Source organism: Chinchilla lanigera, unplaced genomic scaffold (assembly GCF_000276665.1).
Source record: "Chinchilla lanigera isolate Chin_1 unplaced genomic scaffold, ChiLan1.0 scaffold00063, whole genome shotgun sequence".
Lineage (NCBI taxonomy): Eukaryota > Metazoa > Chordata > Mammalia > Rodentia > Chinchillidae > Chinchilla > Chinchilla lanigera.
This window is the reverse complement of record NW_004955464.1, coordinates 5,875,710-5,891,685: the sequence shown is the minus strand read 5'-3', so window position 1 is coordinate 5,891,685 and position 15,976 is coordinate 5,875,710. Positions and strand designations below refer to the sequence as shown.

Sequence of the window (15,976 nt, the reverse complement as noted above, 5' to 3'; positions counted from 1 at the left end):
ACCCTTGAAGTTAATTTTGACCCTTCCTCCCTCAGCCCTATACCCAGTCTCTCTCATCAAGTCCTCCTCTTACAGCCAGGCATGGTGGTACACACCTATAATCCTAGTACTCTAGGAGGCTGAGGCAGGAGGACTGCAAAGTCTGCCCAGCCCGGGCAATTTAGCACCTTAGCAAAACCCTCTCAGAAAAACAAACAAACAAAAAGGTTAGGGATATGGTCCCATGCAAAGGCCCTGGGTTCAATCCCCAGTATCAAAAAATAAAAGACAAAAAAAAAACAAACAAAAAAAAACAAAAAAAAAAACAGGGTTGGGGATTTAGCTCAGCGGCACAGCGCCTGCCTGGCAAATGCGAGGTCAGGAGTTCAATTCCTGGTACTGGGGGAAAAAAAAAAAACAACCAATAAAAACTCCTCCTCTTCCAGTCACAGCTGTAGGGCTTGCTCTGCTCCGGATGTTTCTGTGTGTATAGATGTGAACTCAGTGTGGCTCTGTGCTGGGGGAGGTAGGAATCTAGTCGTCACAGAATAGCTTGCTGTATCTGCTTCCATCCACTCATCTGCCTATCCATCCCATCATACTCCAACAGAGCCTCAGTGTCTCCCCAGTGCCTGGTGGTCAGCAGTCCTGCCAACTAGATCTCAAGCAAGAAAGGACGTGACTGCCGAGAGAACCCAGACACACAGGGAGTAGGCTGGTGGCAACGGAGACAGGGGACTTCCTAGAGTGTGTGAGGAGCCGCCCAAGTGGCAGTGTCCACTGCTGTGGCCGCAGACAGGTCACACTCAGGTGCAGGGACCCTGCTTTTCAGAATGATTCTCAGCCCGCAGGGTGGGCAGAGGTCTCCTCTGTACCTCTCCTGTCGCTATAATGGAAGTCAGTATACGAAGTGTGATTGTCTAGCCAGACACCAGTCTGAGTCATCTGAGTCCTCAGGGTCTGACACACAGACAGAGCTGCTTCGAAGGTCTTGGCTAGAGCCAGGCAGTTCTTCCTTCTGGCCTGGCCCTGATTGAACAGTTCCTGTGTCTTGTACTTCCCTGCTAGTGGTCAGACACAGCTCAGGTGTGCGAGTTCAAAACTGCTCTCCCAGCAGAGCTGTCAGCCCAGATGGCCCCAGGGGTGAAGTCCTGGTGTACCACAGTCACGATGACCCTGCATCCTTTCCCAAGTCCAGCTCTGACAAGCCTTTGAGGCAGAAGCCGCTCTTCCTCTTCTCCTGCCACCCACCCCTCACCCCCACTGCCCCAGGCCTGGCTGCAGGGGATGCGCCACTCACCTATAGATCTTGCGGTAGGAGAGGTCACACCAGTAGATGCGATTGGTGGCAACCTCCACATCTAGTGCCACAACATTCTTGAGCATGGGGATGAGGCGTGAGTAATTCCGCTTCACCAGGTCTATCCGCTGCACCTCATGCCGGTTGGTAAAGATTAGGGACGGGCTCTTGCCAGCTGCCAAGCAGGGAGGTTCAGAGAGGGTCATTGAAAAGGCAGAGAGTCTGGCGACTAAACTCTACCCCTAGTTTACAGTGTGACAGTGTGTCATTTTCCTTTGTGAAAATCTCTACCAGGTACTACAGCAGAAGAAGGGAGTATCAAGATGCAAAGCACCATGTAGGACAAAAGTTATTTTCTTTGGATTAACGACAAATTCTCTCAAATCTGTTGTGACTCCCCATTTCCTCCTCAGGCCTACATTGACGCCTTCTGCAGTACAAGACCATGTTCCCTGCTCAGCCTCCTAACCCACCTCTCTAATGCACCTTGCTTCCAGCTACCACACACCCGTGTTATCCCACCAGCGCAGGGCAGGGCTGCACTACCTCAGGCCTTTGCTTGCGTCTTCCCCTCCACCCAGGATGCATTTCTTCCCAGCAGCTATCCCCTTCCCTGTGTGGGGCTCCCTGGCTTAGTTCAAACAGGGACCACCTGAGCAAGGAAGTGCCTCAGAAAGATGGCTCTATGTGTGGGACAGACAGCAGCTCCCCAAGGAGGTTGCTGTGGGTCTTTCTACAGACATGACAAGAGGTGAAGCTGCAGAAACGGCAGGGCTGGGTAATCAAGAGCTGTGAGCTGGGTGAAATCTGTTCTCTATCCTGAACCAGTGGCAGAGGTGGGACATGTGTGACATCTGACACTGATGATATACATGCAGCTGACATAACACAACTGCCCGTGCATACACAAAACTCCTTTGTAGATTTTAGGAAGGTTCTCACAATTTAAATTGTTAGACTTTTAGAAAGATCTCCAGTGATCTAGACATTCCTGGTGATTCCATCTGGAAGGTTACCATCCCATAGGCTATGAGCAAGGACTTAGCAGTGGCTGCCCCAGGCTCTTTGAGATGCATCCGGCCACTCTCAGGCACCAACACATCTGAACAATAGCTCCCAGCAACACCTGTCCCCAGAGCTGCCTGCAGCTCCTCCCTGTGTTTTCCAGCTGACATTTCTGCTGGCCACCTGGTCCCCGTCTGCACATTTGTGCCAGCCTGATATGTGCCCTGGGGACATGGTTGGCGCAGCACAGAGCCAGGCAGGGGCTAGGGCTGGGCATACATTGTGATGGAGACTATCTCAGGGCAGGGGTAAGGGAGGCTGGGATACAAAGGCAGAGCACAGAAGATAGGGCTCAAAATGCAAGAAGGGGAAAGGAGAAAAGCAGGGTTACAGCTTGCTCTGCTCCCAACAAATTAATTCTCCTCACCCCAGATGATAGCAATGACACTTGACCTCTCTGAAGTCAGGCACTGGGTGAGGGGGGCAGCTGGAGGTGATTTTTAATGTTAGCTGTGACAGTAACAGGGTGTGTGTGATAAGTTTCTGTGAAGTGCACTTTAAATATTCATATGTATGGCTCTTCGTGTATACATGGACAGTTGTGTGTTGTCTTTGCTGCCCAAATATAATGTGTTGCATGTTACACATGTCCTATGTGGAGAGCAAAACAGGTAACATGGTGAATGTGTTACATGGTATGCAACTGGGTGATTTGGGGGGGCTTGTGGGCTACAATTCACGCCGTGTGGCTTTTATATTGTTATAATCTATGTAGTTTTCATTTATGTATTAATGCTCCAGACTCACATACCCAACTGACTACTCAGTCCCTACACTTGGACATCGCAACAGTTGTCTTACATTCAACATGTCCCCAGCAGTCTAACCATGGCTTCCACATGGCTTCTCTCACCATCTTTCCCCAGGATAGAAATAGCAATCCTATTTTTTTCAGTTTTTTCAGCCAAAAATCTTGCGTCATCTTTTATTTTTTTTCCTCACATTTAATGTGTAAGAAAATCCCACCGGCTGGCCTTTAAAAACATACAATCTGTCCTCTTCTCAGTATTCCCACTGCAGCCACCCTGGTCCAAGCTACCTCATTTCTGTTCTGCATTACTACAACAACCTCCTGTTGTGGCTTGTGTCTAGACGTCCCCGCAAAGCTTCATGCAGTCATAGGTGGGGCTTTTCCGAGGTGGCTGGACCTAGGGTGTGTGACACTGGGATTAAGGATGTGATGCTGGGACTGACTGATTCATGATACAATGCTAGGATTAAGGCTGCCCCAGCCTGGATGTGAGTGCTACCTGCCCTAAGGGTGGGTACCCTGGATAGGATACAAGGGACAGAAAGAGGGCTACTGCTGTTGCTTGCTGCTTACTGCTTAGCTACTTCACTGCTTTGCTGCTTCTGGCTGCCATGAACTGTTTTTTCTCAGTGATGCCCCTCTGCCATGCCACCCTGCCTTGGAAACAGCCGACTGTGGACTGAAACCTCTAACCATGAGCTAAATAAAACTTTCCTCCTGTAACTTTGGGTGCTGGGTGTTCTGTCTCAGCCACAAGAAAAGTAACTAAGATACCTCTTAAGTGGTTTCCCATTCCCTTCCCTATGCTCTGCAGGCTACTCTCAGCATAGCCAGACAGAACCCGAATGGCACTCCAAATTCTTCCCTCACTGTGGAAAGTCAAGTCAGCCCTTGCAGTGTTCTAGAAGGCTTTACGAGATCGGCCCCAAGGCACCTCTCTGACTTCATCGCTTCCTAAACTCCCTGCCCCAACTGCAATGACTTCCTTGCTCTCCCCTCACCACCCCGGGCATGTTCTTGCCTTAGGGACTCAAACTTTCTGTTCCTTCAGCCTGAAATGCTGTTCCTGCAGATCACTGAGTGTCCTGTTCCTTGACCTTCTTACCATTTTTACTCAAATGTCACCATTGTAGTGAGGGTGCTCCTGACCTGACCATTCCATTTAAAACTGTAAACCACTGCCCTCTAGACTTCCCTCTCCCTACTTCCTACGTTGTTTCTCCTTAGCCTTTATCCCCAGCTGCCACGTACTGCATTAATTTATCTATCTGATTTCTTGTCTGTCTCACTCATTACAATGTAAGTCCAGTGGATTAAAGATCTAAATATTAAAACAGAAACAATCTGCTGGAAGACAAAATAGGTAAAACTCATAGGTATAGGCAAAGAACTATACAGAACTCTGGCTGCGTAAGAAATAATACCAAGAATCAATAAATAGGATCACATCAAATTAGAAAACTTCACAGCAAAGGAAACCACAAACAGCGTGCAGAGACAATCTACAGAATGGGAAAAAGTTTTGCCAGCTACTCCTCAGATAAAGGACTACTATCTAGAAATATAAAGGCTCAAAAAATTATACTCCCCCAAATTTAAAGACCTAGTCAAAAAATGGGCATATGAAATGAATAGATACTTCTCAGATGAAGAAATACAAATGGCCAATAAATACATGAAAAAATGTTCAGTGTTGCTTTTCATTGGAGAAATGCAAATTAAAACACTGAATGCCAGGCATGGTGGTGCACGCCTGTAATCCCAGTACCCAGGAGGCTGAGGCAGCAGGATCACTATGAGTTCAAGGCCAACCTGAGCTACATAGTGAGTGAAGGACAGCCTTAACTACATAGCAAGATCCTGTCCCAGAAAAAAAATTTAAAAAATAAAAATAAAATAACAGTGAGGTTCCATCTTACTCCAGAAAGAATGGTCATTATCAAGTAATCAACAAATAATGAAACCTAAAGAGGCTGCAGGGGTGGGGAAGAAGAAAGAACCCTTTTTCATTGTTGGTGGGAGTGTAAGGTGCAACCACTGTGGAAATCAGTGTGGAGATTCCTCAAAAACTAAAACTAGAAATTTCATTTGACCAAACTATTCCCCTTCTAGGCATCTTCGTGAAAGAGTAAAGACATCATATTGCAGTGATCCACGCACAGCCATGTTTATAGCAGCACAGTTCATAACAGCTAGATTTTGGAAGCAGATTATATGACCACTGACAGATAAATGGATAAAGAAAATGTAGTATTCATACACAATGGAGTACTACTCTGCCATAAACTTGAATTATTTGTAGAAAAATGGGTGCAGCATAATGTCAAGAGAAGTAAATCAGACACACAAGCTTAAATAGCTCATGGTTTCTCTTATATGAGAAACCCAAACTATAAATAAAGAGCAAAATAAAAGACAGACAATAGGAAAAAAAGTTATTGTAATCCAGAATGGCCAATGTATCTAAAAGTGTACCTTGATTTAGTGTAACTGTTTCATGTGTTTTGGTCTATTAGTCTGACAATCTGTGTTTATGATAATTTGATAAAAACAAAATAAATCTGATGCTGGCAAAAAATGTGTTGAGTACATGTACCAGCTCCTCACAATGAATATAATCATTATGTATTGCAAACATACTCATACAAAATAAGATAGCAAAAAAAAAGGAAAAGAAGTCCACGAGAGTAGACAGGGATTTGTGTGTGTTGCTTTTGTTTAATCCCCAGTATCTACAACAGTTTTAGGTATTCAAAATAAGAATTAAGCAAGATGAATTAATTCAGTTGGCTCAACTGATACACGTGTAGGTCTGCCTATGTCCTGCTCCCTGTGCGTATGGTCCCAGGTTGTTATCTGCACATTCTACTCTACAGACGTAACCTCCGTGGGCTGTGTTAGGCGGCTCTGTGTGGTGTCTGTGTGGGTGTTAGCATGGGGTACATTGTGTATGTGATGTTCATTTAGAGTCTGAGCATTATATATGCAATCTGCTGTCTAGGTGCACGTGCACATGTACACAGCGACTCCTCACATATGTGGGGACATGCAGCTTCCTGAACTTCTCAGGGAAATCCCCCTGCCCTCGGGCATCCGTACCCACAGCCTTGCAGTTCTTGGTCAGTGTATCCATCTCATAGCCAGGGTGGCACTCGCACTTAAAGTATCCCTTGTAATTCACACAGATCTGGCTGCAGGCATCTGGGTCCTCACACTCGTCTATGTCTGTGGGAGGAACAGAGGTCAGAACAAGCAGGGGGATCTGTCTCCGCTTGGGCAAGTAGGGCAAGTCTCACCGCCACAGGTCTTCTGGTCTAGAAGACGGAGGCCGGCCGGGCAGGAGCACTCGAAGCCAATCTTGAGATCAGTGCAGATGTGGGAACAGCCACCATTGTTGTGCTGACACTCGTTCAGTCCTAGGGGGGTGGGGGGGATGCAGGCTCCTGAGGGCCCAAGAGCCCAGAGGGTGGGGCAGGCAGGGCACAGGGCCCAATGTGGAAGCACAGCCTGGAGTGGCAGAACTCCCACACTGCTAAGAAGGCTCGAGACCTCATAGAGCCTCAGCTTCAGATCTTTGTTCAAGGCCAGACCAGACAGGGATGGGGGAGCCAGAGCCTGGGTTCTTATCCTCCCTGGCGAGGGTTCTATCTGCCTCCAGGTTGGAGGCAGCTAGCCCTTCCCTGGCGGACTGAGGTCTTTCCTTTCGCATCCACACTTCTTGCTGCGCTCCTTCCTCATGACCCCTGAGCTCTTGCAGGGGCTTCCACGTAACATCTAACCCTTGGCCCCAAGAACATCTTCTGAATGTCAGCCTTGGAGAGCCTGTGCTCCTCCTAGGCAGATGGCTCCAACTGGAACAGCACTGCCCCTTATGGAGCACATCCTCCCAGGCTCTGCCTCCTGCAGCCTTTACTATGCCTCCTAGCTCTGCTGTGTGGGGTTGGCTGGGATACAGGAGCACCCTTAGAACTTCCTGAAGGTGCTGATTTCTGGTCCCTTGCCACTCGGATCCCTTTCTCTGGACGCATTCCACTTGTCCATGTCCTTCTCTGGGCAGGGCCCAGAGCTAGCTGGCCAGCCAGAAAGAGTCTAAACAACATTGGATGGCTCCACTATCCTTGCAGTACCTAGGACTACCATGCCAGGCCTTTTTCTACACAGACCTGCTGCCAAGCCAGTTCTTTCCTACCATGAACTAAATTAAAACAATGGGTATTTTTCAACTCCTCTCCTCTTGCCACCTCGCCCTCTTCCTCCACCTCATCAAAGATCTGGTCCCAGGATTACCAACTGGTGAAAGGGATAAGGGGATGTCAGGGGGCTCTGGTCCCCCCATCCTCCACTCCCTTATCTCCTTCCGGAGGGTTCTACGGGAGGGAGGTCCGGGAGTCCAGGACCAAGGCTCATCAAGTTCTCACGGCATCTCCTGATCTTTAGAATCACAGAAGGTTAACTTGACAAGCCAAGGGAAGGTGCCACACCACCCCCTGCCCAGCAGCCTCATGCACAGCCACTCCAGCCAAGCCAAGCAGAGCTAAGCTGAACCAGCCATGGGCATGCAGGAAGCTGGTCTGAGCTGCCCACCCGAGGCCATGCACAGCTGGGCGTGCCCCACCTCCAGCCTAAGCCATGCTTAGGAAGTGTCCCCTTTACCCCTGGGCCTCCTTCTCTTCCCCTGGAATGATGGTGCAGCTGAAAGAACAAGACCACAGCAACGCCATGACTCAGGGGTCCAGGCATGGCTCAACCAGGTCCAGCCCAGAGAAGCCCCAGGCTCTTGCCAGTGTGCTGAGCCATGGAGCTTCAGAGTGGTCTCTGGGGAAACTGCCTTCAGGAATGGTTCTGTCCCCTCAAGCCCTCCCTGACCTCTCTTGAACCGTATTATTCCGAGTGCCACCCACTCATGTGTTCTCCCACTCACTCACTACATCATTCATGCATCCACTCGCTTCCTTCCTCTCCTTTTGCAGGTGACAGCAATTCCACGATTCTATTTACTGAGCACTTGATGGGTGTAGACCAGTTTTGAAAGGGGGAAGGGGAGAGCTCAAAGTGACTCTGGCTTCTGATGAAAGAAGGTACAGATTCCTCTGGGTCTGAAGTAGGTGAAGGGAAGAAAAAGGGTGGTGGGTCCACACCTGCCTATTCCCATCCACCTTCCCTGGAAGACCTCAAGAGAAGTCTCCCTAATTCTGTCCAGTCTGGGGGTGATTCTTCTGGGGAACTGGGAGAGGAAGGAAACGGTAGAGTGGTCCAGAGAGGCCTGGGTAGCATCTGAGGCTTCCTTGCAGGGAAGGAAGCGGTGGTGTCCCTCTCCCCAGCACGTGCACACACTTACATGCAGACACCTGCATGCATACGCACACATACACACACACACACATACACACACACACACATATACACACACACACACGCCAGCTAACATGCAGAGACACGGACAGGACCATGGACAACTCCAACGCTCACACAGACGTGGGAACACATCCAGAGAGACAGACAGAGAAGCCTCAGACACCATCACGTGCATACATACTTCTCTTTGGCAAGTCATGCGCAGTATGAGAGAAGAGAGAGTTTAGCAGGTTAGTGGTCCCTGGCTCACTGCGGTCTGAGTGTGGGGGGACAGACCCAGTTGTTCCTACTTCCCTGCTCCTCCTTCTACAGGTTCCTCCTCCTGGGCCTTCTCCTGGCCACCTCTCAGGGCTGACCTTCACCCAGCTGCTCCTTTCACTTTCAGCTTGAGGTCTGGGTGTTGTAATCTTCAAAGGGGGAGGAAATGTGCTGTTCCTGGGGAGCCGCAGAGAATGCAGTCCCTCCGGGTGCCCAGGAGGGGTGGTACTGGGGCAACATCTGCCACGAGGTAGGAGTGGGAAGACTGACCTCTGTCCTCCACGGGCTACTCTGACCAAATCTCCTCGAACCTCTGACCATCTGGCACCCGCAGAGAAATGACTCACACACTTTCCCAGCTCCACCCTGGGTTCCGGTGCATCCGGGATGCGCATCCCACCTGCACACATAGCCTCTGTTCTCTCCAGCCTGGAATCCACCCTGATACCTTTGGCTATTAGGACAATGCCCTCGTTCTAGTTCTCACTTGTCCAGCCTGCAGATGCCAGGGAAAAGGGCAGTGCTCCCCCATACTGCTGGATGCAGCAGTCCTAGATGGCATCGGTTGGCCTCCTGACTGCTATTCTCCCCTTCTCCCCTCCTGAGTCTCCTGCAGGGGGTAGAAGAGCTCAGAAGCTAGGCCCCTAGCTAGGTCCGTGGAGCAGAGCATGGAGGAAGACAGAAAGCTGCACTTAGCACGCACTCAGAAGTTTGAATGTGGAAAGAATGGGCAAGAGGAGCTAAGTTTGTAAGAAGTCGCACAACTTTTGAGCATCTGAGTGGAAGGGAAAGGCCTTAGTGTCACAGAATGCAGAACAAGAGGCCCCAGGGGCGGAGAGCCACCGGGCAGCACACACATCCAGAGAGGGGAGCAGAGGGTATTGAGAGAGGCGTGCGTATGGGGCCTGGCAGGAGGGTCAGTCCCGCCGCTGGGCGGAGACAGGTACCGTACCACACTCTTTCAGCAGCTCATCCGACCAGTCCTGGCAGTCCTTCTGAGCATCACACACTTTCCCGCCGTCCACGCACTCGCCACTCTTACACTGAAATCTGCGGGGACCCTCACAAGTGGACTCTGTCAGGCCAGACAAAAGAGTGGACGATGCCTGTAATACCTCAGGCAAGAGGCCCAGGGCTGGGCCCAGGCCCAGGGGAGATAAGCAGAGTTCCAACCCCCACAAGGTCCCAGGGAGGATCAGCCCTGTGCGTCATCTAACTCGGCGGAGCCATGGGTGTCTGTACTTGACCTGGAGGCCTGGGGCCCTGGAAGGGACTGCAGCAGCTCTATGGAGACGTGGAGAGTGGGCTGCCCATCTCCTGAGAGGAGAGACCTCTGTCCACGGAGCCTGAACAGGAAGGGACCCTCACTACCCAGATAACTACTGCAGGGGGAAGGTAGTGACCAGGAGAACTGTCTGCCCAGTCCAGGAACCAGTGAGGGAAACTTTTTAACATGGACAAGCGGGGTGAGGGCTGGGCTTCCTGCAGTGCCCTTTCACGTCCCTGAAGATGTCTTTCAGCCGTTAGTGAAGTCCAGAATAACCCAGTTCTGGTATTGCTAAGACTCCGTGGGACGGAGACCAGCTCATACAGGGGCAAGGGACACTCTGGGCAGGAATATATCCCGGGAACCAAGGGGCAGTCCCTGCCGCTTCCGCTCTCTCTGCAGACCTAGCAGAGAGCGTGGGGCTTTCCTCAGGGCACCCTGACTCTGCCCACATTACGCATACCTTGCAGGCAGCCAGCTTCATCGCTCCCATCTGGACAGTCTTGTTCCCGGTTACAGCGTTTGAGCGCCAGGACACAAGTCCCATCCCCACACTGGAACTCGTCTCCATGGCAGGTGCCCAGCACTGCTGGGAGAAAGCAAAAGGACAGGGTCAGAGTGAATATGGTGCCAGGACAGCCCCATGCCGTATCCCCCGGCAAGAACAGAACCAGTGGCTGTGCTTAGGAGTCCTCAAAGGACACCTGGCCAAGGCACCTCTAGTATACAGATGGGGAGACTGAAGCTCAGAGAGGGGGAAGGCCTTGCCCGGGGCACACAGCGCTCTGGCAGGCACAGCGAGGACTAAAACTCAGGGCTCCTGTTTTCCTGTCTGCTGCTTCTCCCCAGAGCAGACATATGGCCTTCCGTTGAGTCTTGGTGCTCAGGACTCCTGACTTTGTCCACTTCGCCAACCCTTCCTGGGCTGGGTGCTGTGCTGGGTGGGTGCGAGGTGCCGAGGGGACTGAGCATCCCCAGGACGCACAGCACGTGAGATGTGCTGTAAGAGGGGGTCACAGGGTCCTGCCCCTGCCACATGGTCAGTGGAGATGTGAAGGGAGGGCATCAGGGCTGAGCCACGGGCACCGGTGAAGTGTGTGCCTGGCTTCCGGGGTTTGCGTGAGCCCCGCGCTTAGTAGCCGTTGAGATATCGATCAGTCAATTCTATTAAGTCTCCTCTCTCCTGAAATGGGGGTGGTGCGCTCTGGAGAAGGCAAGGAAGGGAAGTCTGCGCCTGGCCAGGGCGCAGCCAGCTCTGCAGGCCCTGCAGGGGGGTGGGCAGTGTGGAGGGGGCTTACGGCAGTCGGCCTCGTCCGACTTGTCCTTGCAGTCGCGGTCGCCGTCGCAGCGCCAGCCCAGGTGTATGCACTCGCCGCTGCGGCAGGTGAACTGGGTGCTGGGGGCGCAGGCTGCGGGCGCCGATGTGGTCCCCTGGCCTGCTCGGCCGCAGAGTTCGGCCACCTCGTCCGAGCGGTCCTCGCAGTCGAACTGGCGGTCGCAGACCCAGCGCTCAGGGATGCAGCCACCACCGCCACAGCGGAACTCCCGGGGCCCGCAGGCTGGGTCTGCACAGCCGCGCTCGTCGCTGCCATCCCCGCAGTCGTCGTCACCGTCGCACACGAACACAGAGGCCAGGCACGAGCGGTTGCTGCACTGGAACTCGTGCGGGGCACACACTGTGCAGGACAGAGAGCCGGTCGGCCGGCCGAACCCCATCCTCTGCCGACCGGCCCACGGGCACTGCTACGGGGTCTCTGACCCGCACCTGTGGGCCGGAATGGGTTCGGCCGGGGGCCCGAGTAGGGGGCGTAAGGTCAGGCATAGCAAAGGGTAGCCTCCAACTGGGGCTCTGCCACGGACAAGCTGGGTGACCCTGGACAACCCCCTTGCCCGACCTGAGCCTGTCCAGCTTTCCTGTGTAAGTGCAGGGAGGGTTTCTGCGGGCTAAAGCTGCACAGTGCAGCCTACCTTGAAGGACAGGAGATGACATGTAAGATGACACTATGCCCAGGCCAACGGGTTTGGCGTCGCCTCCTGACAGCAAAGCTCTACACAACCTGTACGCTCAGTCCCAGTCCCTGCCTGACACCGCGGCTCAGGCCTACAGCTCAGGCCCACGGCCTCGCTCCCACACATGCCAGCTCCAGCCACCCCCGACAGACTGTCTGCCAGGCCCAGCACACACAGGGCCACCTCCAGGCCTTTGCTCCACTCGCTCCACCTTCTGGCAACCTCCCTCTTGCCCACCACTGCCCCCACATTTTTAATCAAGTTCTCAACTTTCCAAGGCTCAAATTCTGCCTGCACCATCACATGCTGCACGCTTCCCTCCCTGGGAAACTTCCCTCTGCCTCTGCCCTCCTTTTGCATGCTTCGTAAGCCTGCCCAGGTATCTGAGTTTCAGGGCCTTCTCCACCTGGCCCGGGACCACAGAAGGCCTCTGTCCTCAGTGCCTGGCAGGGAGCTCCAGCAGCATGGAGCGGACGGGTGCTGGACTCCTGGGTCTGAGGATAATTAAGCCTGTGCAGTAATGAAGAGCACCATTCCCGGCACCGCCTGGGGTCCCGGGCTTCTCTCTATGAAGAGCTGGCTTGAGCTCACAGGCAGGAAGAACCTTAGGAAAAAACCAGCCCAACTGCTAGTTTACAGACAGGAAAGTTGAGGCTCAGGGAGGAGAGTGACTTTACTCAGGGTCACATTGTTCTATGGTGACAGAACAGAACTCAGGTTTGGGACATTCCCTTTCTATCTTTCATCTCAGCTTTTCTGTTTTTTCTGTCCCCTCCTGGAATGCAAGCTGTTTTCAGGCCAGCAACTTCCTTCCCTCCTTTGTGTCTTCAGACCCTGGCCAAGAATTGGCTCTGGGGCCCAAGAAGGTGACAGATGCTCTGGCTATGACCACAGGTAAAGGGTGGTGTTAGTACCAGATTTCTCCACGTGGGGGCACCTAGAGCCCGGGTTTGTTTTCTGATTAAAAACCGTCAATTTTCATTGTTATGGAATATAAAGTGATATCTCTGGTTTCACAATGTAGGTAGCGCATGTCATGTGTTTCTGACAGCTCTACCAGCTTCTGACAGTTGCATTCTTTTTCTCCTTCTGGGCTTCTGGGATATTAGGACACTGGAGCACATGTGACATGGAGCCATGATCCCTCAAGATGATGCTGCCGCCTAGATCAGCTGCCCTCCTGCCGGGCTTGTAAACGTGCAGGAAGAGGGGATCTGGTGCTTCTGAAAGCCCCCACAGGAAATGCTTCTTACTACTGAGTTCTCACAGGTTCTGAAAATGACAGTGATGGTAAGATCCATGCTGTCTAGGCCTGGGACCCCATCCTCTGCATTCACAAATGGAAGAGATTCTGAGAGATGGGAGAAGGATTTTTTTTTTTCCCTCTGCACAAGCAGTAGGGAGCTGTAGCGGAGAAGCCCAGTAAGACCTCCTAGTACTCTGGGCTCTATAATTAACAAGGAATGTCCCTGTCCCAATATGCCCTAGTCAGAGAGACTCCCACCTCCTGCTGCAGTGACTGATAGCTTTTATAGAGGAAGAATCAGCTGATTCTTGGGGGGCGGATAAGGGAGAAAGCGGACTCTCACGGGCCATGCGGACTCTCACGGGCCATGCGTCCTCACGCTATTATGACAGCTGAAGAAACGAGCCGGTGCAATGAGATTTTGAAACTGCTGGATCTCCCTACCTATCTAGATGTCTCCTGCCTCAGACCCATTAAAGCTCCAGACTCAAAATCTCTGGATGCTGTGACTCACACGCCTTGGAGAGACGGCCTTTCCTCTGGGTCACAGGGGACGGCTAGGATGCACACAGAGGCCGGTGGAAGGGAACAGGGGTAAGAGACAGCAGTGGACAAGCACCTGGTAAAAGTTCCCGAGTGGTCACCTGTGTCTCAGGCCAGCCTCACGGCCTAGCTGGTTCCCCTGAAATCATGGGCAAGGACAGAGGACTGCATGGGAGTCACCTCATTCTTCCTTCCACCCCTGGCTCCAGGCCTGGCACACAGTAGGTGCCCCTTGCATTGAGATGAGTGAGGCCCAGCCACGGTCCCCGCAGGCCCAGGCCTAGCTGACCTGCTCCCTGGAAAGGAGATAATCCTGTGTTTGAAGCTCAGTGATGCGGAACAGCCCCGGTGACCACTTCCATCTGTCCCCGCTGAGGCTGCTAGGAATGTCTTCCCCACCCTGTGACATGTGTGCTCGAATCTGAGCTTTCGGCCACAGGAGTCCTTCTCACCTGGGGAATCCGCCCTGCCCCCTCCACCAGCCCTGGCAGTGCCGGTGCCCTGGCTCAGATCTCCACCTCTCCACAGGCTGCCCCTGGTCACCCTGCCTTTGCTCCCGGATCAGTAGGCTTGTGGAATGGATGAGAAGATGTTAGGCATGGTACAAAGCTCTGCTGTCCAGTCCTGAATTTGCATCTTGAGTCCCTCATTCAGCCTGGGACATTTTTCCTCCCTTGTCTGAGCCTCAGTTTCCTCACCCATCACAATGGGAATGACAATGGCTACTCATGAGGTGGTGTGAGGATGAAAGAAAAAAATATCTCTTAAGTGCCGGGCCATTACTAGTGTCCTGATGCACATCAGTTCCTGTCCACCTACCGGGCCTCCAGGGAAACAGGCCCCTCCTCAGAGGTGGCCGCCACGCCCCGACACTGCCCACCATGCTTGGCAGACCGTTGGGCTCCGGCCCCAGACTCACAGGTAGCACAGCCGGCCTCATCCGCGCCACCCTCACAGTCCTTCTCTCCGTCGCAGCGCCACGAGGCAGGCACACACTTGTGGCTGGCAGGTCCACAGCTCAGCTTCTCTGCAGGACACACTTGCCTGGCTGCGGAGAAAGACCATGCATGGCTTAGTGATGGGGGACACAGGGCACAGGCACCAATCCGTCCTATCACCGGCTCCCAGCCAAATGGCACAAGGCTGGAAAGTCCATCGGGGCCTGAATCCCATCTGCCCCTTGCACTCCCTAGATCCTAGCTCTGACCCCATCACTGCCCCACCTAACTCTCACGGCCCCTGGTCCCTGACAGTCGAGTGGCTCCTCGACCCGGTGAGCCATGACTGACCTGCACGGTTGTACCTCCCACTCCTCTGGGCCTCCTCTCTAGGCTCGAGCACCTGAGGCCAACATGCCCTGCGCTTGTCCCTGCTGAGTCAAAGCTGTGTGCCCTTGGGTGAGATACACCCAGCTGGATGTCACTTTACGGTCCAGATCATTGACTCCACGATCTGACCCTGGAGATCTAGGGGGCTCGCTAGAGCTCCAACAGGCCCAACCCACCCCTCTCCAAGCCCCCTTCCCCAGTGATGGTGCTGAGCTTTGCAGCTGAGAACAGCACCGCACAGCAGGGCCCAGCGGGACTGCACAGCTATAATTACTGCAGCCGCAATCACAGGCTGACGCAATCAGGGGCCTGAAGCCCCAGGGTTGATTCTCAATTTGGAAGAAGGAATGAGAACCCTACGCAGCTCTTATCCTGAGCCTTCTCTGATCCACATGACCGCTGGGGCAGACGCATCTCAGACCTCCAGGGTTGGCTCCCTACTGCCTTCCAGGGGGTGCGAGGGGCCAGATCTCAGTGGCGTCTAGTAGGTGCCAGGCAGTGCTAGATGCTTTATTTAATCTTTATAATAATCCAACAGAGTGAGGATTATGTCCTGACCTCCAGGATGGAGACAGACACCATGGGCTCCAAATCAGAACTCAACCACTCACTGGCTATGTGACCTTGGCCATTCCCTATCTCTGTGCCAGTACAGCAGGAAGATGGCATGACCTGTCTCACAGGGTTGTTACGATGACCAGGCCACTGTCTGTAAAGCACAGAAAAGGACACTCAGCCCAGCGCTCCCTAAATGTTGCCTCTTATTCACATCCACACGTAACAGATGCGAGTCCTGAGTCTTGGTTAACCGCTCAGTGAGTACTGACTGTGCACTGCTGTGTACCAAACATGGTGGCAAGCACTGAGTTCCAGT

General features: G+C 52.9%; 1 protein-coding gene across 13 annotated transcripts in view; it reads right to left on the bottom strand.

Moving 5' to 3' along the window:
* Lrp8 (low density lipoprotein receptor-related protein 8, apolipoprotein e receptor) overlaps positions 1-15,976 on the bottom strand; it is a gene marked incomplete at its 5' end in the record, with an annotated part of 75,177 nt that overhangs the window by 20,493 nt on the left and 38,708 nt on the right. For 2 of the 13 annotated variants that reach the window (XM_013521674.1, XM_013521681.1), the window contains 8 exon segments: positions 1,280-1,454; positions 6,195-6,320; positions 6,392-6,511; positions 7,749-7,787; positions 9,661-9,783; positions 10,439-10,564; positions 11,274-11,651; positions 14,694-14,822. In XM_013521674.1, coding sequence (XP_013377128.1) covers positions 1,280-1,454; positions 6,195-6,320; positions 6,392-6,511; positions 7,749-7,787; positions 9,661-9,783; positions 10,439-10,564; positions 11,274-11,651; positions 14,694-14,822 — 1,216 coding nt within the window. 13 annotated transcript variants of the gene reach the window in all.